Here is a 26341-nt window from a genome sequence, read left to right on the forward strand (position 1 = left end):
AGTGTAAGTCGAAATAGTGAAGACAGCAGGCCAAGTGATACAATTGGCCTGGCTTTTGGGATGCATTTATGAGAGCAAACCACAAAAATTCAGCATAAGCAAAGATAGAAGCTGGCAGGTGGATCTGTGGTAGTCTGAATTCAGTCAAACATTACTCTTCAGTTGTAGTTTATCTGCATAAAACTTTCCCCTTGACCAACACAAACTGTAATTGGCCCTTTATACAAACTCTGAAGCCGTCTGTGCATAGTAACTACAACAATGCCAGTGTCTTTAAAATGTAAAAGGTATGCTTATCAGAGTACATGTATATTGAAAAGTCATGCTTTTAGGTCTTTCAGAATGGTGAAATAATACTAAGGTCACTTTTGAAAAACATATTCGCAGTACTTTTTGTTTACAGGAAAGTTTCACCAAGTCACTCAGGTATCTATGCAAAAATAAAGGAACCTTCCAAGGCATTAAAGACAAGTCAATTCTCTGCAGTATTTTTCTTTTCCATACACCACTCCTTTTTCTAATGCACATCATCCTGGTTATTCAAAGCTAAATTAAAAAGAAACAAAACCCAAACATAGCCTGTCAGAATTTTTGCCAGTAAACTCTACCACTCTGGTGGCAAATATAAAAGTGCAGAACATCTGGACCACGTGGCTGCCCAAACACCGCTAACAATGGTACATCTGTCCAGGCTGCCTTGAGTTCTCTGGAACAGGTTTTATATTCATTCTACAATATAAACGTAGGCATAACCTATTAATATAAACCATCTTAGAACTTAAATCTTCATGTACAAAAATGACTAAGAATATCTAATAGTAACTAGTGCAGTGCGTCAGTGTTTTTGTTGTTGTTGATTTTTTCATTTTCATTTAACTAGGCATTGTATGAAACTAGTTGCCATACTCTCTGGTTGGTAAAAGAGATGCTGTGTGAACTAACAGTAAAGGCAGCCTTCTTCATATCAACCACCTATTTACTGTTTAAAAGCCTTCAATAGAAAGCAAGCTCTGGGATCATTCCATTCCTGTTCATTAATAGACAAATAATATCACCCTCCTACATACTGGGTTCCGATTTGAAGACCTGGCCCAAGTTGCTAATGTCTGGCTTCCAGTGAATTCTGGGCCACTCAGAGCAATAAGCACTTGCTTGCAGTCTATAGTTTCCATCACATGGACTGACTAGCTTCCCTTGGTAAAGACAAGGCTAGGATATTAGGTAAAGCACAATGTTTTACAATAATGTGGAGCTTCACTGGTCAGCGCAGGAAATAAGCACTGGAGCCTGAGACATTTCATTTGGCTGTCCATCATGTGGGAGAGGTGTGGCCCTCTGATTTCTGCAAAGAAGAAAAGAAACCTACCGTTATTCAAAGCATGGAAATGCTTTTAGCAGACAGGAAAGACAGAAATTAGCAAGTGATATAGTCTAGTGAACTCCACGCTGGCACAGATGTCCACATATTGCTGGCTACTAACTGCTTATGGGTATTCCTGCAACATAAGAAAATATCCTGAGGACAACCTGCAATACAGTGCAAAGTCAGACAAGTCTTGATGGTATTTGATTACACAAAACAACATAGATGGCCAAAGAGTAGGTGAAGAGCACACAAGTGCTGTTACACATTTTATAAGTGAGTGGTTTCAGCTCTCAGTAGTGGAGAACACAGCTCATGTACAGCAATAGATGGCAAATGCACAGAGGCGTATGTCATGTTAGTGAGAGTCAATAGCTAGCTTTAAAGCAAAACAAAAATATACCTATCAGCAGTTACATGCTGGGATGACTCCAAATTTCATAACTTCACACTTCATCATCCCAGCACATCTCTTTCATTACTTCAGCAGTGTTAATTTACAAATGATCCCCTGGCACAGGATATCATAAAAATACACTGCACCAGAATTACGCGCTGACAATCAACATCAGTCATTGAAGCAGATGGACCTGGGAGAACTCCTTTGCAGCTTGCCTTTTAAAATGCATGCAAAAGAACCGTCACCGCCTGTTATCTAATTTCTCGAGTCAGATTCTATTATTGTTACATTATGTGTCACTTTGAGCAGTGAAAATCTGGAGCCTAATTCTTACTTACACAAAGGCTACTTTGATTGCACTTTGGCAGAGCTACAGTCTCCACAGTAACGTAGGTACCGACATGCTTTGCACATCTGTAGTGCAGTGAAACGGCCTTGGTACAAAATGCAGCTCAGGATCACAAGTGCTTTAACTACGGCACACACAAGGTAACCAAAGCTAAACAAACATTCAAATGACAATCATGCTGTCACTTCCAGACAAGCTCTAATTACATTTAGAAAGGACTCCGGCTTCTGAGGTCCAAGACTGTGTAAAATTATATAATAATTGAACTTAGACTGAAAAGAACACATCAAGCAAACTTCCAGTGCTATTCTTCTCATTTCTAGTTATTCAGAGATAAAGAAGTTGCACAGATAATAAACAGTCAATGGAGTAGAAGCTAGAGAAGCATGCAGCCCATCAGATTCAGGTTTCTGTTTTGACTTCCATTCGACAAGTCTGTAAGAGACCTATGGCAAAGTTGTTACTTGGAAAGAGTTTCCCTTTTCATTTTCCCTAGTGATAGAAGCCGGAATTTGCAACAGTTGCTAGACATTTGCTGGTTTGGTGTTTTCAGGCCTCATGGAAGGTGCCACACTGCTCTAACTGCATGATGAGATGACAAAATATGGTTGTAGGTAAGGAGGACCCAAACAGAAGGGTAAGTAAAACATTGGTTCAAAACATTATTTTTAATGAGGAAAAATGAAGGAGAAAAAACTTTTAGAAAAACAAAGAGGACATCATCACAACTAAGTGAATCTTAGTTATGTAACTAAGTCACTCCTGTGCTGCTCTTCTCACAGCATTACGGGAAATCAATGAAACCACTAAGATGCAAATGAGAGCAGAACTCAGGACAGTGCTTCTCCAGGTTTCACTTCGTGGCTTGCAGCCATGGAAAATGACAGAAACAAGTTCATACATTTGCAGTCTTGATAGCAGACTGCTGTTTTGCAAAACTGGGAGAAAAGTCTGGGCTGACTGTAGTATGAAAACATTTCCCACTTGAAATGCTATTGTGTAAGCAAGGTAACAGCTTCAGCAGAGAAAAGGTACCAGGCTGAGTTCATCAGAATTTCTTTCTTGGTGCCTTTCAAGCTTCTAAAAAAGTCAGTGTTTCACATTAAGTCTGAATACAGGACTAGATTGCCCAACAGGGGGCACAAGATTAACAGTAGGTTGTGGGGTTATGAATAGCGTTCATCAAACGCTGCTTTGTGGTTTCTTAGATAGCCAGTAATCTGTTACATTCCAATTGCTCAGGCTGTGATGGTTTCAGACTGGCCTAGATTTCCTTACTGACTTTACACTATAGCAAAGGATATAGGCCATCGTATCTCCAACAGGTGGGAGCACATCAAAGGACAATACTGGATAATTAAGAGCTAAAGACAACTTGCTGTCATTCATTTCCTCCCACCACAGGTCTAGAATGCAAGATCTGACTGTGCCGGCTGAACCGACCCAACAGGCCTAAGAGATCTGTGCATTCTCCATATTATCTGTGTGGATGGCCTAATTCTAAAACTGAGAGGACCAGACCAAAGTAACATGACTTTCCAACACTCAGAGCTGTTCTGCCCTCAGGACATTCTGCAGATGCTTTTCCTCCTACACAGCGAAGGACAAGAGTAAAAATAACAAGCAAGCTTCATTCAGTCATGCTCAGTAAAAAACTGTGCTAAAGTTGCACAAAATTCTCTGCGCAGTCTTAGGCCACAGAGACATAGAGAACAGTGTGCAATAGCTGTTTAAATCTATCATCTGACAAATGGTGACTGAAAATTAGAAACTCCCCATTATTAGGATCTCAAAGAGCATATTAAGTGGTTTATACACAAAATTTGGGAGACAGGTTTACAAAGGAGAATAATTTTACTGATTACTGAAATAGACTACAGTGTCATGTAGGTGTCGACTTAACACTGGGAAGCCAGTGGTAGAAAACAGAGAAAGCAGTGGAGGAGGAAGCACAGGCCAAATTAAACACTATGCAATTCACGCGCTTTCTGAACATTCTGGCATCAAAGAGAAAAGAAAATCATACCTGTGTACATTTTCCATTGCTGCTACCTCTGCCAGAGCAGCTAAGCTAAAAAATGCAGACACTGCTGGCATATCTGATGTAATACTATGATTTTCTTGTGTCTCTGCATTTCCGGAGCATTCACTGTTGCAATCCATTTCTGCACTTGACGCTTTTTGAAGATTGCTCTGTGGAAGATCTTTTGGCTTTTCCTCTGTAACAAAAGAGAGTTAAGCTTGCAAGTCTAACTCTTACACTCATAGCAGCACACTGAGGTACTGACCAGTCCAATGTTAACAGAAACTTCACCATTAGGACTTCGATTTTGCTAGTAAAATTAATTCATGCTGCAACCTCTTCTGAACCAAGTTAATGACTGAAGCATACAAACGTTTATGAAACAGTTTACTGACTTTGGATTCAGCTAAACTTGATCCTCCAGGTCAGTCAACAGAGGTTGTGTCTCTGTGTATGTTTAAGATACAACAAGTCCTGAAAGATTATCCTAACCACTGAGGCTTTTGCACTGCTTGTCATACCACAGAATTGTTTTTATGTCATATTACTAAGTGCACTATGATTACTTTGCTGAGCTGGGAAGAAAGTATGAAATGTAACTGTTTTTCATTTCTCTTTGTAATCAGTTCTTAGAAAAATACCAGGGAGACAGATGTGGGCAGTCAAACAAATGGAGTTGGCCATTAAGGACGTAACCATTTCACAGTTGATCGATATCTGCATTTTATAGAATGATCTTTCTGAGCAGGTCTGAGAACATGCTGGCTGAACAATACTTTCCTAGTTAGTTGCTTGTGCTCTAATATCATCCCCTACTATACAATTTTAACAAAATTTAAACTTAAACTACCATTTCCTTACCCAGTGTCCCTCCTGCTGGTGACACGCGACCATCTGCTGTTCGAACAAGATGAGTGATCTTAGTTTTCCTCGCTTTCCTTTTCTGGCTTCCAACTAAAGGCTCATGCATCATCGCTGGCTCTGGAGTGTTTAGGGCAGATAAACAAATTTTATTCCTCCAGGCAAGCTCAATGGGATTTCTGTCTTCTGAGAGTATGGCTGAAAAAGAACAAAAATAAATTAATCAACATTTAAGATACAACTCCTGGCTATTCTCATTTAACATTATTAACATATATAAATATCTACATAACGTACTAAGCTTTTCCTCACAAGTACTCAGAGCACAAATCAAGGCAAAATATCATCTTGATCCTGCAGGGGCTTGCAATGGAATAGTAGCATATGATTTCCTAGGAGGTTCAAGTTTTTAACATTTGCAAAGCAAACTGTGAGACAGGAAGTAGCATTTCAGTTTGAGCACGTTATCAGACAGCGCACAACACTCTACAACGGAAGATACCAACAAGTAGCTAACAGACAAACACATTTAAAGAACAATAACAGCTAGGGTCCCCACATAAACTTATCTTAGCTCATAGCCAGACTCACAAATGGCATTCAGGAATTCCTGAATAACCCTCACACTTCTCTTTCAAGTCACTCTATTTCACCTCTTTTAAGCAGAAGGAAATGCTGCCTTCTACAGAACAATAAAGCTTACAGAAACCTAAAGGCAGCAAATACAACAGCCAAGCTAGATCACTCAAATACAAGAATGCTTAAAAAAGGAAGAAAAGAAAACAAGCACAGGACAGAATACTATAATTACTACAATGGGATCACTGCCTACATAAAGTGAGAGTACAAACGGAACTGTTTGAAATTCTTTCAACAGTACCAGTGTTGACATTTCAAAGCAGCTTTCCATCACGAAGTGGAACACGATGACAGATTTTCACCTGACTAGACACTAACTTCACTCTTGTTCATGCAGAAATTGGTCAGACAGTAATTTAAGTTTCCAAAGTCTGAGATCAGCATACAGTCATAAACTGCCTGCCATTTCCAGTGATTTAATAAACGACACTGCTGATACCACAGGATTTCACAAGATCATAAATTCAGTCTGGTGAAGATTTTCTCCTTTGATAAAAGCATTACCTCATTTGTGCTTACAGAAAGATAGGGTTAGCAAAAAAGGGAATGCCCAGGTCATTTCTTAGAGGCTTCCCTAGACTATTTTGAAACAGAGCACTCACGACATCTTCACTAAGTCCACAGGTTGTTTTTCTCCCAGATGCACTGCCTCCTGAATGATTACATAATTTTTCCTAACATCCATATCTCTTTTCTGTGCATTTTCAACTCCTCGTTTTCTTTACTACTCGTCAGGTTACAGCTCATCTCTTTTTAACACTCATTTATTTCACAATTGTTACCATGTCCACATTTCCTCTTCCCCACCGTTTCCTTCAATCTTTGTTCCTATTTTCAAGAAACATTTAAAACCCATTTATTCACTCTGTGAGTGACAGGACAAGCAAAAAATGACATACGCAAAACTTCAGTCGGAATGCCAGCAACTGCACTTTCAGAAGAGTTAAGCATTGAAGAAAACCAATCTCCTACACTGAGACTGGGAGTATCATGCAGGAGCAACCAAACCTCACAGATCACACACAACAGTCCACATTTCATTTTAATAATATTTACTGTTTATATATTGGTTAGATATGGCTAATATAAACTCTTTCCTTTCAGTAGCTTGTTTGATTGCTAACTATGAGACTGGGAACGGGCTGAAGAGAAAGCTATAACACAATTTTGTCCTGCAATCTGCTGCCCTTTGCTTTCATAGAAAGGAACTGTGTTTTACTTTTAATGTCTTATAGCAAAAGAATATGAACAGATCTAGTATATATGTATAAAAGCATCTGGAACTGTTACAAAACTTAATGAATATTCTTGAATCCATCTCTGTGCTTTCCCTCATAAACCATTTTTGGATTTATGCGTGTTTCTTATTTTGAAAAAAGCACAGCACTTCAGTGAGCTTTCCTCAGAGTTTACCCATAAATACTGATACTCTGCAGAGCAGAGTTTTGTTGTAAAACTTTTTCTTTTATTAAAGAGTACATGACTGATTGCAATAACATCTGTCCAAAAGCAGTACAATTAAGAAGAAGCACTAGTGACTATAAGTGCGACTTCCAAGTAATTCAATTTACCTAATAGTGAGATGTTCAGATAAGCTTATTGCACTGACTGGGACCAAAATCTTAATTGGAATGTATAATTAAACAGGCAGCTTTATCTCTAGATTTCTAATTTAGGAATTCAAAAGCGTTGATTATGTATTAATGTAATGGCTTGGTTGTAGCAGAATTTGTTAATTCTGATTCAGGGATTTGCTCTAATTAGATATTACTTTGACAATGCTGTTTAATTCTAAGGTTGAGTTTATAATGGCTTTAATTTTAGCAATGCAAATTTTTTTTTTTTTTTTTAAACATTTGATAAAACCATTAAAGACACGATTTCAAATAATGAACATCTGAAAGAAAGGAACTTGGGTATGTTTTCAGTTCAATGTGTATTATTTTATGAGCTATGCCAGGTCGCTGGGAATTATCTTGATCGGTAAATACAATAGACAGTTCTTATTAAAATTCATGTTTTATTCTACACACTGCATCCATCAAAAAACTTCCAGAAAATATCAAGTCTTGAAAGGTATAAAATAATAATAATAAAAAAAAACAACCTTAAAAAGGCAGTAGTTAACATTATTAAAGACATAAAATGGTAAAAATAAAAAAATAAAAAAATAATTGCAACAGATTAGGATAAAGCAGTACATCATATCTTAAGTGTTCCACTAAGAAACAGCAGAAGGTGACTGACAAATTCAGGATTAAATGTATCCTCTCACAGTTTTAAGGTAATTCAGTCTTTAAAAGGAGACTTGGAGTCCTCTATAATTATTCACTTAGCTTAGGAGAGCTAACATCTCACTGTAAAATTGCTGCCATGCATTTTGAATGAGAAAGGAATAAAAATGAAGAGAGAATGAGTGGGGTTTTGTGTTTCTTCCCCCACCCTTTCAGGTGAAAAGAGTGGGTGTTGAAGGGAAGAGTTGCTTTCCTCAAGAGGACTTTTCTACTTTTCTTGGTGGAAGTTAGGTTAAGAGATTATTTCATTGCTTTCTTTACACATTATTTATTCAAACAGAAATCAAACCAAACTCAGAGGAAATTATACAAAATTAAAGGCTCTCAAGACTATTTGCACTGAACTTGAGACAAACAACAGGATGGCAAAGCGAGGTGCAAAGGTCCTCATTCTGCACTGCTTTCAAGAAAATCAGTACCCTGCTGCTTCCACTGACAAAGATGTGTCTGTTTGATTTTAAGCCTTTGATTAGCAGTGCTGAAATGACAGGGCTAAACAAGTTTAATTCCCTTTTTTTTAGTCATTTCTTGAATCCATTTTGTATCCCTTCTGCTTCCACGCTCTCCTACCTGCATGAGCGGTGTAGAACTCATCTAATTTTCAGGAGAATGCTTTCTAGAAATGAAATAAGGGTCTGTTCTACTGTTCAGTCCTACAAACATTTCTGTGGTTAGCTTACTACGTGACAGTAGAGCACGCAGAACTTGGGGACTATTTCTTGCAAGAGGAGTTGAGCACATGATATGAAAATCTGGTATACTTACATTGTGGTCACAAAAATGACTTAGGAAAAAAAAGCACCTGGAGCTGTATGCCAGATGGTTTCCTGAGCTAGATTTGTTTAAAGTTAGCATGGACCATTTACCCTACTCCGCAGTTCTACAGAGTACATGAAGTCTTCTTATTGCCTCCATCTATGGTTGGTTCTTTCTTGCATTGTAGAGTGCAAGATGCAGCACACCAGAACACAAGTCTAACACAACAGACAAGAAACTGGCATAGCTCCAACTCAAGTCTTACACATATGGAAAAAAAAACCCACAAATATCAATGAAGAGAAAAAGTGAGGATTTAACAGATGCGACTCACTGCCCTCATTTTGCTCGTTTTTATCAACTCTCAGTACTTCTGTAAAGCTTGCCACCAGAGATTGGAACTTCCTTGTTAATCCTGATTTTGATGCTGCAGTATAATAGTATGCAATCAGAGCAAAATCAGCTAAGGTGGTATCAAGAACACTGATGAACATCTTTACCTCATCTCTTTTCTAATGCCATACTGAACAAGGATAAGACAAGACAGATCTCCCTTTGAGAAGTGCTAGTGCCGAAACTGCACTCAAACCACAGAGGCAGGTCTACAATAAGAACGCTCTATTCAACAGCCCACTCAACAGCTACTAGTCTCACTCAAAACTGAAGACATATTCATCATCTGCCTTTGTGACCATAAAATGACAAAGCAACTCAGCACACCACAGAAACTGTGTCAGTAAGGCACCAGGTAGATCAAAAATGATTTCTTCAACATCTGGTAACAGCAGTTGTAGCAGTTCTCAAGCTGTCAAAGATGAAGGCAGTGTGACCCCTGCTGACAGCAACACTTATAGGTGTCTCCTCTCCAGCTATCAGAATATCCAAGTCTCTCCTTCCTCCAGCAAAATTAACTTCATAAAAACCATAACATATACATACTTGTGACTCACCAGAAGTACAAAATAACCAAAATAACTAAGCCCTCGTTTATTTTTTAACTCAAATAAAACACACAGGGATTCCCAGCTTGACGCTTCTGAACGTGGGATAGTTCTTGGATTCAAAGAGTTTAGGGTCACACTGCCAAGGAATTCATGAAACTATGATGTATGATGTACATCAAGGTCATACTCAGACTGCATTTGGCTGATAACTGTTCCTCACTGTGCAGTTCCGGTAGCCAAGACCCCAAATTTTCACCACTTTAACTCAGAAAATACAATTCCCCTTGAACATTTGTGTGTGTATACATATATATCAATGTCTTTCCTTTGATGATTTCCATGTGGGCTGTGTAAGACTGGTAGGTTCAAGCTTCTCATGCCTTTCTTCAGTCTTGGGATGAACTTAGCAAACTGGCCCTGCTCCAGCAAATGCATAGACACGTCCTTAATGTTTAGACACTATGATACTATTCACATTCTCAATTTCCTGGGGCATGCCGCTGTTGTACTGGAGTAAGGCCAGGGTATTCAACACTTGTCAAGCTTTAATCTTTGATCATAGTGCATACTTCATTTTATACCAAAACAGGCTGGTTTCTTTTAATCAAATAGGTTTTTGTGTAAACACTTCATGTTTTATCTACAGATATGTTTTTACTTTATCTTGTATTAAACGCTTCTATTTCTTTTCCTATAGGATAATTTTAATACTGCTTTTTAATGTTAGATCTTAATCTTACTTAAACTAATTTATCTCTGTGGTCTATTAATTAAGACACAAAAATTTGACTGGCACCCAGTGATAATGTGTGGTGATATCCTTCTCACTCTGGTGCGGAAGCATGATAGTTACTTTTTATGAGCAACTCCCACAACATGTTTGTTATGCAAATCCCATGAAAAAAACATAAGTAATTTAAAAATGTTTGCATTGCTGGATGCAGAAGAGCTGGCACAGCCTATAAGGGAAAACAGCACAAGTGCACCACAGAGGATACAAAACACAGCATCAGGAAAGGAGAGCAAATGACACTGCTAAGCCTTAGGGAAAGGGATCAAGCATAAAGATCCTGGAGAAGCTGTCATTTTATTATCTTAAAATGGGATACACATGGAGAGGGAAAAAAAAAAAATAAATGGAAGAAATTAATAGAGTCTTTTAAATGAGTGACCACAGAGGCCCTGCTACACTATCGGGATGATATGGGAGGGTACTCTACTCCAAGATCTGGATATCATGGAGTAGGGGGAAAAAAAAGATTAAAAAAAAACACAACATAGGCCTTGGAAAAAAGACTTAGTTATAAATGTATTGTATTGTGTACACTCAGTACACATAAAAATGATCCTAGAAGTTATGAGGTGCAGGTAAGTAGGATCAGAATGCTGTAGCAAGAAAATGACTTTGGAGATCTACTAGCAGGATAGAGGACTGAGGAAGTTCCAAGCAGAATTTAAACTGTAGATGTTATCTTCAACCTAAGGGGAAACAGGAAGCTGTTAAGACCTCTGCAGAGGGAGGGTTGGTTCAGGGTTGGCAGAACTATTTCTGAGAACTGGTGCAGAAACCAGCTTTCAAGCTCTGACCAGCTGCAGTCTGCAGAGCTCTAGACAGATGGAAATCAGAGAGAAAGGAGCAAACAACATGAATAAATGGTCTGACCAAGTGTAAACAATCTGGTCTCTTATGTAGAAAGGGATGGAGATAAGGGAAACCAAAGGACTAGAGAGCTATGAGCAGTGGAAGACAAAAATAGTTCAGGGCCAAATACAGAACTGCCCATGCTTTGCCAGCTCTGCTGCATAGAGTGTAGAACAGGGAAATTGTAATTGGAGATACCAAATAGCAGCAAAACAGTATCATACTGGAATATTGTAATGTGATCAACTGGAGCCAGGAGCTAGTGGAATCAAAACAGACAGGATCATAAGGGATCAAAGAAACCAAATACCAGAGAGCTGAGTAGCCTCTGCCTAGAAGCATTACCCAAGACTGAATTCAGAGAGCATACGGCTCTAACCTTAACTAAGTAATTCACTACCAGTACCTTTGTCCGGAACATTAAGCTTCTTCTTTTTGTGCTTATATTTGCTGACAATTTTGGGGAAAAAGTTCTTTCTCTTAGACTGGACTGAACCTACAGACAACATTAATAATACATACTTTTAATTAGCAGTTTTTTTAAAAAACTATAACATTACAGTATCTATTATAAAACCTCTAATTCCACTAATGCAGGACACCATTTCACAGGGAAGCACAATACAGAAAGTCTCCACTATGACTCCTGGAGGCTTTCTGTGGGCTTCAGTAGGCTGTACTTCAACTCATCAGCTTTTAATGCTTAAGGGTCCCAAAGCATTGTGAAGAATGACCACTTGAAACTTTGCCATACCATAAAACAAAAGTTTTGTTTGTTTGAAGACATGCTCCCTTTTGGATGTATAATGGGCTGGAGGTAACTTTCTTCACAGAAGCCCATACCATGCTGTTTTAAATTGGTGACCAAAACTGTGTTGCTAACACTCCACTGTTTCAGTCGTTATTGAACACAGTGCTTGCATCTAGGCCTTGTGTTTTCAAAGTCCCCACTAAGGAGGCTGGAAGTGAACAAGAGGGAGGTTGATAGAGGACACAGACATGACAGTCGACCCTAACAAACCAAAAAGATGTTTCATACCATGTTTCATCACACTGAACAGTACAACCGGGGACAGGTTTCCAAAGTAGCTGTTACTTAGGAACTAGCTAGGCATGGGTTTGTTGGTGGTGAGTGATTATTTTTGCATTATTTCCTCCCTTTTTTTCCTTTCTTCCTTCCTCCTCCCTCCAGTCACTCAAATTGTCTTTATCTGGACCCATACATTTTTCTTTCCCACTTTTGCACTTCTGATTCTGTACTCCATCCCACTCTTGGGGAAGTGAATGAGTGACTGCACAGTAACTTACTTACCAGGCAGAGCCAATCCACCATAAGATGCAAGAGTTAGGTTTGCTTTTTTGGAGACCAGAAATAAGTTCATAGTAAAAGGCAGAAGCAAAAGCTCCCAGGGGAGAAAAGTGAGAGTGTGTTTGGCAACTGTTATTGTCCCCACTTTGATAGTACTCTTTACTAGAAATAGTCCAAAGGCACTCTAAGTGACAGTAACCAACAAAGCATACCACTAGCAGAGGCGAAAAGGAAGCCATCCTTTGACACACTAATGGGGTAAACTGCAGTACAGCAGCAAAGGTATAACAGATCAAAGAATAGATAGATCATCTCTACACACTGCAAAGCTGTTTTTATGGAGTTCTCGGAAAGAAACTACACATATTGCCAAAGGTAATCAAGTCTTCAGGCTAGTTCAAACAGAGCTGTCTAAACAGAAAGGAGATGAGCTGCAGATGAAAAGACAGCTGATATCCTACCAAGAGGGCATCCAACTGTTGTGTGGCAGGATCTGTATTCTACTTGTCACAAACACTGACCTCCACTTCTTCCCCTTACAAGAAACCAGACATACATTGCCTACTGATAAGAAACTGCAACTACATCACGATGTGCAAGCAAGATAAATACATGTTATGCATCTGAGTTTTTGATCACTACCTATCTCTGTACATCAGGAATGAAGAAGGAAAATGTGCAGCACTTGCAAGAAGGATCAAGATTTAGGAGAACAACATTCACAGAAATCAGGTTCCATTTCAAAAACACTGAAAAAATAGAAAGGTAAATTCCAGACAGAAACAGGTATAGAAATACTAGGATTTTTTATACTTTGGCTTTGTGGATAACAACAGCCTTTAAAAACAAAACCAAACCAAAAAACGTAATCAAAAACAATAAAGCTACTACAGAAATCAAAATTTGGGAAAAGATAAATAATGTCATGAAATATCCAGACATCAAAGAACAAACCAAAGCAAAAAGTATTCCAGGCACCATCTTAGACAGCATGGGCTTGAATTTTAACAGCTCTATTAGAAGACATAGAGAGAATGCTAGAGGGCTTGGTAGAATAGGCTGTATTCACTCAAACTTATTTGACTGTTTCTGTGAATTCTGTAATAGGTTCCTGAGTATCACAGAGTTGAATGAGCAATATACTGCCAGAGCAGCAAAAATGCAAAATAAGGCACACAAAAAATCTCAGCGAGGTTAAGGTAAAGTGTAAGTGAAAAAAATGGTCTTTTCTGAAGGCTGACGTCTAGCACTTCATTCAAACAGAGACAAATCCTTCTGACAGTTCGTTCCACCAGATATGCAAGAGAGGACTCTCAGGACATTTCTGTTACTACAGTTGTGTTTCTTTGGTTTGTTTTTTATTTTTGCAGGTGTTTGGTACTGGCAACACTTTATACAGTATCACATTAGTCTCCACTTCTATAGCTCAGCCTGCGCTCTTACAAACTGTTTAAATCAATCCCATAGACTGTCAGCAACTGAGGAGCATAAATGAGATTAAAAACTCTCCAGAAAACAACAGCCATTTCATGAAGAAGGAAAACTGTCTTTAATTTCTCCTGTGCTATCCAAGAAACATTTCTGATAAGCTTACACCTGCAACATGAAGGGCATTTTGCAACACATGACACTTGCACATGGCATTCTGTTCCCACATAGAAAACTCAAAACATTGATCTCATTGGGATGAAAAGAGAAGACATCTTCTTGTAAAGAAATTTCCAATATCCTACCCTTTTTGCCTTTTTCTTTGAAATAATGTCTACAGTTACTTCCACATTTACATGTACAAATTGTCTAGCAATTGCTTAACAGACTGTTCAATACTTTGAAAACTGCCACATCCAATCCTTTCCTTAGATTAAGAAACGAATCAATGAACTGCCAAATGCAGACCTCAGCTGGAGAGACAAAGAGACCCTCCTGCTAAGGTCCTTGCCTCACCCTATGAGACCACTGGGTTGGTGCAACTCCCACATTCTCCACAGCTCCTAGAAGAACTGAGCTCACCAAATATTAACCTCTGCATTTTGAAATCTCTCAGGACAACAACGTCCTATTTTTGTGACCTTTGAAATTTTACAGCGTGTCATCTCCAGACATCCTAATGCTCAAAACTGAGTCTCCAAAATCCCAAGCTAAGGTTGAAAGGAATGCCACAGAGAAGTTATGTTAAGTTGATGCTTTATTTCTAGTCCTAGAGTCCATAAAAAAAAAAAAAAAAGCAGAAAATTCCTTTCATAAATAACAGTATAATATGCTTTCCTCTACTTGCCTTCCCAAAACAAGAGCTTTAGTGAAGTGCTTAGTGTGTAAGTGCGCATTTATTCACAGAGCACGACAGAAATAATGACTATGCCTGCTGCTCATTTTTGCACATAACTGTATTAGTGACTCACTGTAGACTGATGGCTTCTGTGCGGTGGGATGTTTTGGCACATATGCCATTGGAAAGGAGAAAAATAAAATCAGCCACAGATCCAGCGAATGTTGGAGCAGGCCATCTGTACAAATTCAGCATGGCTGTATTTTTCAGCCATTTTGTTACATTACTATAGTAGGTGCACAACCCTGGTACCAAACAATCAGAGTGGGATTTGCAGAAAGGTCGTGGCTTATTCAGTTCTACTCCCACTGAAGATTCCTGCTAACATGATGGGAGCAGAATTTGGACAAATTAGAAACTTCTGGGGAAAAGAAAAACCTCTTTCATTTAAGAAAATTCAGCACTCACTTTACACATGGAATTAAAACAGTTACGTCACAGGGTTCTGTAGTGTTTTTTATATTGCAAGAACTACCTGAAGTGAGGACTGGGCACAAGATAGTGGAAGAGTTCAGTGGACACTGATCTACTGATTTTCTGCTTTAGAGCAAAAAAAAGTCCCGACAATCCTGTTTGGGTCAGGCAGCAAACCAGGCTTATCTCCTTATTTAGCTTCCTGTAACTATAGTTTAATCACATTTGACAGAAAATCAAATGTGGCACCCTTGTCAGGCAGGGTAGAATATGTTTTTTTGTTTTGCTTTAAGGCATAGAAACCTAGTTATGAAACAAACGTCCCACCTCCAAACCAAAAAAAAATCCTCTATTTTTATTTTCCATACATCCTGTGGAAGTTTCAGCATGCATCACTCTGATCTACTTTCCATATTTAGTAAGCACTAATCCAAAGTCTGTAGAAAATACACTTATCTGAAGACTGAAAACGCATGGGAAGTTCATCATTCTGCCAGTGCTCATTCAGGAAAAGCTGGGCTCAATTTTAAAGAGCAGTTGCTAAACCTACCCCTAATGATCATTATGTTATGTGATCATATATTGTTGGAAAAGTACATACAGAGGAGGCTTCACTCATACATGTTCACTGCATTTGTAATGGATGCCTCTTTTAAAGACCTTACACCAAAAACAACTCCAAGAAAGCATAAGCAGCAGAGACAACTCCACACAAGAGGACAAGACAGAGAACAGCAAAGTTAAGGTCTCCTGTGTCCCTACACAAAGTTACCCCCATAGGGTTGTATGCCTGTTAACAGTTCATGCTCATCACACTGGAAAAAAAAAAAAAAAAAAAAAAAAAAAGCCACTTCTGCTTTTGCTGAATTCTAATGGTATAAACATGGTAATTCAAAAAAACTCAGAACCATTCCAAAGCAGTCTCCATCATTTTGCACAACACGTTTGTTTCCCATGCTTCCCTTTAGCAGAAGCCTAGTTTGTAGAGCTGTATGCATAACACCATTGGAGGCCAGAATTCTCTAGGTGTCTTTGGACTCAGAGTTTGTAAGCAAGCCAACAGCGTGTCTAGGCTGAACAGTCTATCAGAAGAAACAAATTAATTTGTGAATTCAGCTTAATGGGTTTTCGGCACAGCTGGAACCATTTCCCTATAGATCTAGTAAGCTTGGTTCAAAGCAGTTTTGTTCAGGTTGCTTCAAATACACAGCTTGCATGCTAATTTTAAGAATTCTAAAAAATCTGGAAGAAAACAAATTAAAAATCAACCCATTACCATGCAATGCCTATAATTTTAGCAATTTTTATTTTTCTTTTCCAAAAGAGAAAAAAAAAAGATATGTTGGGAAGTTTTTCAATTAGCTTTTGGGAGCTGAGCCTCACTCTCCAGGGAGCTGGAATGACTGATGCCAGCTGCCAGCTCTCTCAGCTAGCTGTTGTGAATTCAGCATTCATTGAAATTGGGAACAGATAGTGATATCTCAGTCTGGATTTATTTCAGGGCTGTGGTTATACGTTCACTGCATAAGCACTGGTGTCACCATCAGATATTCCTGCCCCTGGCGCTGCTTGTTGCAACCCCACAGCTCAGTTGGTGGAAAAGTTCACATGACTGCTGGCCATCTGCTTCAGCACAGAGTCAGCTGGTTTAGCTTTATGAACCCTTATTGCCAGCTACAGGCAAATGCTCCACAGCCTCTTCCTTAGGGCTGTGCCAAAACTACTTGTATCAGGATTGTGACCTGCTTGCAGTTATGCTTCTGACCTTCGAGACATGGCTAAAATCTTCCTAAGCTTTGTAATAGTGATGCAAACAAGGATAAAAACCAGCTTGCTCTTAGGAACCTAGCAAAAAAGCAAAATTCCAGTTCTAGGTTACCTGGCTGGAACGACACTGTATCATGCAATTTAAAAAAAAAACAAAAACAAACAACTCTTGACCTGTTTTGTTTGTTTGTTTTTTTAAGGACATACAGACACCTGAAGAGGTAAATACTATAGCAACAAATCCAAGCAGCTGCTATTACAGCTTCAATTTACAGATCATCTTGTTCTCAAAAGATGTTGCTTAACAGACCACTTTATTAAAAAAATAATAATAAATTATTCGTGCATATGAAAGAAGTTCTGTCAAATATATCCCATAAAAAAAAAGTCAGAACTCAGTTGGTACTAGCACAAGTCTAAATCTGCAAAAGTCTGACTGTTCCATATCTAATTATATATATACGAAAATCAATACAAAAACTGACATGTGCTAGAAAAGAACAGCTGCTCAATCTTGCATATTCTAATGTAATTATTTTTGAAGCATTCAAAAAGCAAAGACCTAATCCAGGGTTGCCTGGCTAAAATACACATACTGGATTTGAAAGTCAGCCAGTTTATGATACTATCATAGTAGCAGAGCATGATTTTGTGATGCCAGAGTCAAAAAAGCATCTTCTGTAACATATATTAACTTCTCTACTACCTCTGTTACAGGTTGTCTGTAAATAAAACAGCCAGATGTGTCATGAATTTTTCTTCCTTTATAACCCCAAGCAATGGAGCTGAGCAAAAGCAAACCATTTTTATCAGAACAAACTGACAATGGAGAGTTAAGATCCTGAGGGGAAAAAAAATATCACATTTCATTCAGACACTTCTGGTATCCTACGTTTTAATTTATAGAGCCTAAAAGCACTCTTAAATGCAAAACTGCTTAGAATTATTCTCTGAAAAACTTCAAAATAGCTTTTTGATATTCTGCCATTTTCTCCCTATTTTCCCCCGAGAAAACCTGACAAATCCACTTTTCTAACAAATATTCCCATTTTTGTTAAATTTGTTTGCTATGAGGAAATTATTTTGTGTACAAGCTCCAACAAGCTCTACTCAGCATAGAAATCAGAAGTTAAGACTACAGCTTAGAATTTAATCCAGGAGAGAACCTAGTAGCTTCATTGCTAGAAAAATATTTTGACTACACACTTTCCACATATATAACAGTAAGGTAAGAAGACATACATTTCTGAGCTTGTCAAAGCGTTGTTATTAAGAACGTAGTGCACACTGATTTACCTTTGTTGGATTTTGGTTGTTCAGATGAGCCGCTTCCAACCTTTCTCTTTTTCCTTGGAACAGATGAATTTTTCCTGTCAAAGGTAATAGGACTGTATTGAGGGAGGCTGTTGAATTTCTTTTCAAATTCTTCTTCCAACTTTGCTAAGCTAAAGGGGAAACAAAACCAATCAAATTAAATGTAACCGCATTTCTAGAGAAAAGATATATTATGAATATGAGTGCATACACACATATACATGCACATATATTGAGAAGGAAAAGATGCAGACATACTGTAAACAAACTGTAATATATTAATCCAACTTTGGGATATGTACATACAATCCAGCTTCTGCATTTGTAAATAAAGTAAATAAGTAAATAAGTATAAGTAAATAAGTATATAAATATGTAAATAAGTACAAAGTAAGTTTTAATAGATGCAAATAATGTAAAAATAAAAATCAGTGTCATGCTGGTGACATTTAGCTGCACAGATTTGTAAATTAGATTTGTCTGTTCTATGAGGGGAAGGAAAAAAGGCAAAACCAATAGATAAACAATCTGGACAATTTCACATAAAGAAGTCACATCACGCTGGGATGGAAATAACAATTCAAACTAGAGCAAAAATGTCACACTATCTTAAAAAAAATGGCAAGTGATCCAATCTTTTGGGGAAATAAAAAATAATTATAGAATGTTATACTTCAGGATTACAATTAGCCTTGTATTCCTTCTGGGGGATTATATTTCCTCTCTTCTTATTTTATTTGTTGGGAGATGAGAAATACAATTAGCTCATAGCTCCAGGAACCCTACATAGCTATTTGCCACGGAAAACTAAAACTCAGTAGATGTTGGCATGACTGCGAGTCTGTGATTCTGTGACTGTTGGAAGAGATGGCCATCAGACTCCATACACTTGGAAGTGCCATAATAAACATTAATTCTTTCTGTTTTTCTTGAAACATGATCCAGTTGCATTCTGAAACCTTTGGTACACAAAATGATTCTTTGTTTGACCTCTACTCAGCTGTACACAGACAAAGCACACCTGGCACACCTGGCCAGCGCAAACGTAGGCAGCTACCAATGGAGAAGGAAGTTAAGAGGACACAGAAAAGTAAGGGGAGAAAGGAGCAATTCCAATGGCAGCAAGAAAACCCAACAGACAGATGCCCTAATGCTGAAAGGTGATGAAGGGAGCAAAAAGGTTTAAGAAGGGTGAGTAAAAGTAAAAACAGCTCTTTGAGTAGACAGAAGATCAGGCAGAGTAAGGAACAAGGACAACCAATACCTTCTTCAGCACTTTGGCTCCACAAATTCTGCCTTTACAGAGCTCATATTCATTAATGGCATGGCTAAATCAGGAACCAACATCTGTAAATATGTATTTTTCCCACCCAGCCAGATAACTATGGTAGAACAGTATCTGTCAAATGAATTGGTACACAGTTTTCATAACAACCTTGAATAAGTTATTTGAAACTACTTTTTTTTTTTTTTTTTTTTTCGGCTAGGAAATCCACTTGGTTTTCATGCCATAACATGACTTAAAAGTTTCCCAATTTTTTATTTAAAATCTGGACAATTACAAAGTTTATATGCACTGCACTAGAAATACAAGGTGTACCACTAGTTTTGATCCAAACAAGAGAACGCTTGGAGACTTTCACCAATTTAATATCTTTGCTGCACAGTGAGCTGCATATGTGAGCTATATTTCCTATAGAACAGGTTATAAAAAGGGTATAAAAAAGGCTGGCACAAAAGAAACACATTATAGTTTTAAGCATGAAGCATGGAAAATCTACTCCTTTTCAAATTCATTTTCACCCTTTGAATTCAGATAATTGGAAGTCTTCAAGAATACGCAAGTTAGTATGAATGGCCAAACAGATTTTACAGCTATGTCTGCAGTTAAATAAGTCTGTTAGTACTCTTACAAAAATTATTATTCAAATAGTAGAAGATTAATTCTATGCAGCTGTACTAAATTTCAATACATTTGAAATCATTAATTATTCTTCTGGTATACTTAATTCCTTTACTGTATATACATCTTGCCTCTATGGAGGCAAAATGGTGTATCTATCATAATTATTTACAAATATTAGAATGGTACTTAGTTTTCTTCCATCAGCAATTTCAAGTGGGCAAAGAAATCTCTTTTTTTCTAGTCTAATTCTGTTTTCACTGCTTGAACACCTACTCAAATCTTCAAATATTGTTTATAAAGTGCTTTGAAAATATCATGAACCCTCTTCATCTCCTGAGCAGGTAAATATTGTATTTTGTTGCTTTTTTCTTAAGCAAGTGAGCAAATAATGTCATTCAAATTTGTTTACATTTGTGCAAACCAGGAAAGATCTCAGAGAAATTACTTTGGGATATATATAACCAGCAGGAATCTAGAGTATAACTCAACCAAAGAGGTTGGCAATTTTCAAGAATTCTATCTCATCCTGATTATGTAGTTTAAAATGTTTGAGTGTTAGATATTCACTAACTGCTATGGGGAAGACTCACTCTTAAGGTATCAGGCTGACCTTGTTAAAACTCTGAACAGTGTAAAACTGCAACTTACCCAAAAACAAATTCTTCCTTTGGCTTAGGCCTTTTCAGTTTTTTGTTCCCGCTTGTCCCACTTTGGGAAAAAGCCCAGTTTTCTTCATTCCAGCATCCTTCATGATCTGAGGAGTTGCCTTTTCCTGAGCTTCTTTTTCCTGGGATGAAGGCAGAAAATTGTTTCTCATCTTAGAAAAATGTGCTAAGGTGAGCTCAGAAGAAACTTGCATATCCATTCATCAATGCAATTTATGATGTCCGACCTTTCTCAAGGAGTTACGAAACAATCCTTCCTCCCCTGCCCGAACAAGATAATCAACTTGTTGGCAACTTTTTTTTTTCCCCTCCTTTACATATATACTACCTTCAAAATCAGGATCCTCTGAGGTATGAAGGAAGACAAAGAAATGAATAGATATACAGTAACAAACTTACCTAAATTACAAGCACCTTTTTTCATTTCCACTTTGAATAATTACCCATTTAAATCTACTATTTCGAAAAATATATTTCAGTATATCTCACGAAAATTTCTGGAAGCTTTCAGTCTCAAATGTATCCTTCTCAAGGCAAAGTTTTCTTGTTCACCACCTACAGCAAAACTAACAACCAAAGGGAAAGCACATTTCTGCCTTTTGTAGGATGGGTTACTGTGCTCAGAGCCACAGCTTCAAGAGACATTTACACGGAAAGCAATTGGTCAGGGTTATATGTAACACAGATCCTACAGACTACTATCAGCAGGATGATGAATCAACTGGACAAGCCTTCAGTCAAAAAGCTAAATCTCAGATCACAAAAGACAAAACCAAAGAAGCACAGATAAATAGGAATGCAGACTGCAGGACTCAAGATGACCTGCCATGGACCATGAAGCTCCCAAGCCCCAGTATTTCAGGCAATCAGACACAGAAACCCCATCACACACTTCTTAAACACCAGTTTAACATAAACCGTTGCTCTTCCTCCCATACCACAGCAGACTTGTGTGGTTCATGCTGTAAATGAAGCAGTTAAAACCACCCACCTCTGTCCACGTTAGCACGCAGAGACGTAAGCATGCCCTCTGACACCAGAGTTTTATAAAGAGCACCTTTGCAAGATCTCTCTGATTTCCTGGAGCCACAGGTTTCTATTTTTTTAACACAGTCACTGTCCTCTGTTTTGACCTGTTCTGGTAAGCTCTGGGGCACCACCTCCTCTGTTGGGGTCAGTGGTTCCACTTTAATGCTATCAGAAGCCTCACAGGGTACTTCCTTGTTGGCTGTAATACTAAGGAAATCAGGAGGCTTCGATTCTTTGGTGGTCTCCATGGGTTTCTCCTTTGATGTCTTCTTCTCTTTAGATTTCACTTTTTTCTTTGGTGATTTTGTATCCAACATGCTTCCCTTCACATTTGAGGATGGGCGGGCTTTTTTGCGTGGAGTTTCTTCAAGTCTCTCAGCACCCCAATCTCCTTTTGCAACAGCTTCAATTGTATACATTACACTCTCAATGTCCGACTCGGAGGACTGCCTCTTTTTACAAGGCTTTTTAGGGGTAGATTTTTCATTCGTGTGCCGGTCCAATTTATTTTTCTTCTTCTTCTTCTTCAACTTTTCTGGCTTGCCTAGCCCAAGGATACTCATTTCAGCTAATGAAAGCTCTGGAGAACGGCACACGTAATCCTTTGTGTTATCATTTCTCTCAAAAGGATTGCTATCCTTTAGAAGACTAGTAAAATCACTGCATTTTACAGTTTCTAATTCCTCAGCTTTTGTCTCATCCCAGTTTTTCAATGTCTCTGATTGTTCCATTTTTCTTGTACAGGAGTCTTTTATTGTTGTCTTCTCCAGTTCTTCCACTTCCATTTCTGGAACTTCCCTTGTCACATCTTCTGATACTTCCACTTTTATTTTCCCAGGTTCTTTCACTTTTACCCCTTCTGAAGCAAGGCACATCTAAAGCAAGTTAAAAACAGTTACTATGAAATAAACATCAACTGTTAACATTACTTACCTGTATTATCAGGAGTGCTACACAGGAAATCTCTCTAGGATCCTAATTTATGAAAGCAAACTATGCTGAAGAACAATACTGAAAAAATGCCGAAGTTCTAATGAAGCAGATGAAATAAGACTAGTGGATTCTACTGCTGTAAAAGACAATAACAACAACAACAAAAAACCCTACAAAAACATAATATTCTAAGTTGTGTTTCCATCCTTCAAGTGCCTTTTACATATCCTGGAAAGACACTGCTAGACTGATTTTTCAGAACATCTCAAGTGCAATGGAACAATACAGTATCTCACTGTCACCACAGTCAAGCTGTACGGAATCTCAAATCCATACCCCTCGCAGTTTCCAAATATCTCCACAAACAATTCTCTCCTCCACTTTCCAAATGGCCTCCAAAAGTGAATAAAAAATTTGACCAAATCTCAGCAATCATTTTCCTTTATTTCGAAGAGAAAAATGATTTGGAAGATACTATAAAAGCCTTCCAAATTTTTATTCTAATGTCACAGCCCTATCCTGCAAAGAACTGCAAAGCAATAGTAGTTGCTATGGTTATCTCCTCCTGGAGATAATGTTAATGGAAACCAAAACAGCTCATTCTGTCTGAAGAATAGTGATATTCAAAATAAGAGCTATAACAAGGTCTCTCAAACTGCCATGTTCCTTCAGCAATTACTTGGAAGATGCATTCAGTTTTGGATCATTTGTAAGTCATGCTGACACTGCTACAGAGGCTAGCACTTCACAGATTCAAGCAGTTGTCCATGGGAAGGCAGGCTTTCTTCTTACAGTCTCTCTTATGGCTTCCTAACCTGAATTTCAAGTTCTATTTTGTTTCTAAAACAACTGTCAATTGAACAGCCACATGGAGTGAAATGAGATGGTAGAGACTTGCTTTGAACCAGACATCAATGTCGCCTACCCTGTAGCTCAGCCCACAGGCCACGTGGTCAGAATGGATGTACTCTGCAAGTCACTGGGTTTTCCTTGGATTGATTTTGAATTTCTCAAATTTTTGCAAAGTAAAAAGATCACTTACAGAAACATACATCAGGAATGATAGGACTCTGAAATAAGTTTCCAAAATTCCTTCTGTATCATATTGGGTAGAAATCCTTGATGTGGCACAAGTCAAACTAGGCTGACCATTAGAAACACTGAAGAATTGGCAGCTCACTGTCTGTTCATAAGCAGGTTGGATTACACCAGTGAGAATCCCATAACTTTGCTGAGCTGGGTTCTGGCACCAGTGTACCTCTGTGGCTTCACTGCACTATGATGTAAACCAGTCTGTGATTTCCAGAAGCCAAAGATCAATCTTACAAATGCAACTCATTGAACATTAATGATACTTTGTCAATTAAACACACTCTCTCACCAATGGATTTTTTTTTCTTTTCTACCTTTGCTTCTCCTGCAGCAACCAATAGTACAGAAGGCTATATATGTAGCTACAAAAAGGTGTTTTTTGTTTTGTAAGATCTAAATAAACTCACAATTCAATCTTTAAGATTAGGAACATATATTAAAAAAAAAAAAAAAAAAAGCTTAGAAACAAAAGAAATACAACATTCCTGTAAGAAGGCATTGGTTTTAACTGGTCTTAGATGGAGAAGTTGCTAAGAGAATTATAACAGAGCTTTGAGAAAAGTTATTGGCCGGCTCATTCTTACAGTAGTATGTATGAAAGGCAAAAAATAACAAAAGTGGCTAATGCCTTTTAAAAGGTATTTGTAATGACAATGCAGTTTGAACAAGAGACCAGCCCAGCCCTTCCTTTGAACTCCATTCTGATCCCCCACCAACCAAACCTATCTAGTCAAAACCCTAATCCCTAAAAGGAGGGATTGAAGTGATTCAAATGGAGATTGGATAACCCCTTTACTATCAGGGATTGGTACTTCTCATCAACTGCAACATGGACACTTAGAAGTCTCCAAACTGATTGCTAATCTGGAGTAATTTTAGCATTTTACACCCAAGCTGTAAAAACTTCCATAAGCTACAGTGTAATTGTAACTGTGGCAATGTACCGCCTTCCAGACTTGGGCTATTGACACCATTAACTTCTCTGTCCCACTGCACCTGTAGTAATTAGTCATCAGTACTTTAATATTACCTCTGCCAGTTGAAATAATGCTGATGTTCCACACTGCTTTGTTAAATCAGGACCTGAATGGGATGTACTTGAAGAAATCTAAAACAAACAAACAAACAAACAAAGGAGAAGAATAAAGAAAAACGTTATTTCTCCAGAATAATTCTTCTATGTTTATCACATCATTTGAAAGGATTATTTCCTTCCTCTTGACAAAATGCATTTATAAGATTACATAAGCATATCAAAAAGAAGCATAGACGTGTACTGTTACAAATAAAACCTCACTACTACACTGCACCAGTAGAAAACACCATGGACATTAAAAGCTATTTCCAGATTTGGGGATCTTCTTGACAGGATTCTCTCTGGAGGATGAAGTGAAGTACATACTTTCTCAGGTGTAAATAGACTCCAGAGGCTCTGTTAGGGCACTGCATCAACCTATACAAGCACACAATCCAGCTGATGCTTCTGAAAGCTTTGTTAGACATTTGTTTGCAATTTTCTTTCACTGTCGCAGTTTAAGAAGCTTAGTTCTATCAGGACATGGCACTGCCTGGAAGTGTCCTTCAGGATTCATATAACAGATTTGCTATGAAACCAAAGTCATGTAGGAGCTCGCAAGGTTTTGATAACCTTTCATGATTACTCTTCAGCATATGGGAAACTGTTTGGCAAGCAGATATCCAGTTATTCTCAAAGAAACTTTCTACATCTATTAGATTGTATTCTACTTCAGCATTTCAGTGTTTTGCAACAATTTTCAGCTAGAAGTAAAGAAATAATTTTCTGAATTTATCAAAGCATCAGTCTCAGAACATCAGTATGAAGAAGAAAATGTTTACTGTTAAGGATATGTTCTAAAATCTTTGATCAACCTTGCAGGTTTCTTACAATTGCTCCCTTGGAAAGAACTTGAATTCTAGGAACTGAGGAACTAAAGCATTTGCTTTCATTCCAGTACCTCTACCAGCTCAGCTTTTACTGTTTCCAACCAACATGCGCCCAAAAACCTGCTTTGCAGAAATCACACTCATCACTGCCATACAGGAAAGAACAAAAAAAGTTAAGAATGCTATCTCTATGCCTCCCAAATTCTGATGATTCCAGCACAAGTCTCTGCTGCTTACAGCCAGGCATTGTTAGTGCTGCAAACACCCTGCAGAACAGGAGGGATCTCCTTGCCTCCTGGAAGTGACATGCACTGAGCCACAGCCTTCCCCCTGCACTGAAGGCTGAAGACAAAGTGTCTGTGCATTCAGACACCGCACAAGGCCTAGCAGAGCTGATTAGTAGATTAGTA

At 38.1% G+C, this 26341-nt stretch overlaps 1 protein-coding gene across 1 annotated transcript in view; it reads right to left on the reverse strand.

The window, feature by feature from the left end:
• Window positions 1–1254: 1254 nt before the first annotated feature.
• The window catches only part of BBX (BBX high mobility group box domain containing), a gene marked incomplete at its 3' end in the record, with an annotated part of 121562 nt that continues 96475 nt past the window's right edge, over window positions 1255–26341 (reverse strand). Inside the window, exons 9-16 of the mRNA XM_079536622.1 lie at window positions 25057–25134; window positions 21964–22876; window positions 20956–21094; window positions 18384–18532; window positions 11678–11767; window positions 4997–5194; window positions 4139–4331; window positions 1255–1342 (exon numbers count right to left, since the gene is read on the reverse strand). Coding sequence (XP_079392748.1) covers window positions 1255–1342; window positions 4139–4331; window positions 4997–5194; window positions 11678–11767; window positions 18384–18532; window positions 20956–21094; window positions 21964–22876; window positions 25057–25134 — 1848 coding nt within the window. The remainder of the gene's footprint in view (window positions 1343–4138; window positions 4332–4996; window positions 5195–11677; window positions 11768–18383; window positions 18533–20955; window positions 21095–21963; window positions 22877–25056; window positions 25135–26341) is intronic.

The sequence above is a fragment of the Tetrao urogallus genome, assembly GCF_951394365.1.
Source record: "Tetrao urogallus genome assembly, chromosome: 1".
Lineage (NCBI taxonomy): Eukaryota > Metazoa > Chordata > Aves > Galliformes > Phasianidae > Tetrao > Tetrao urogallus.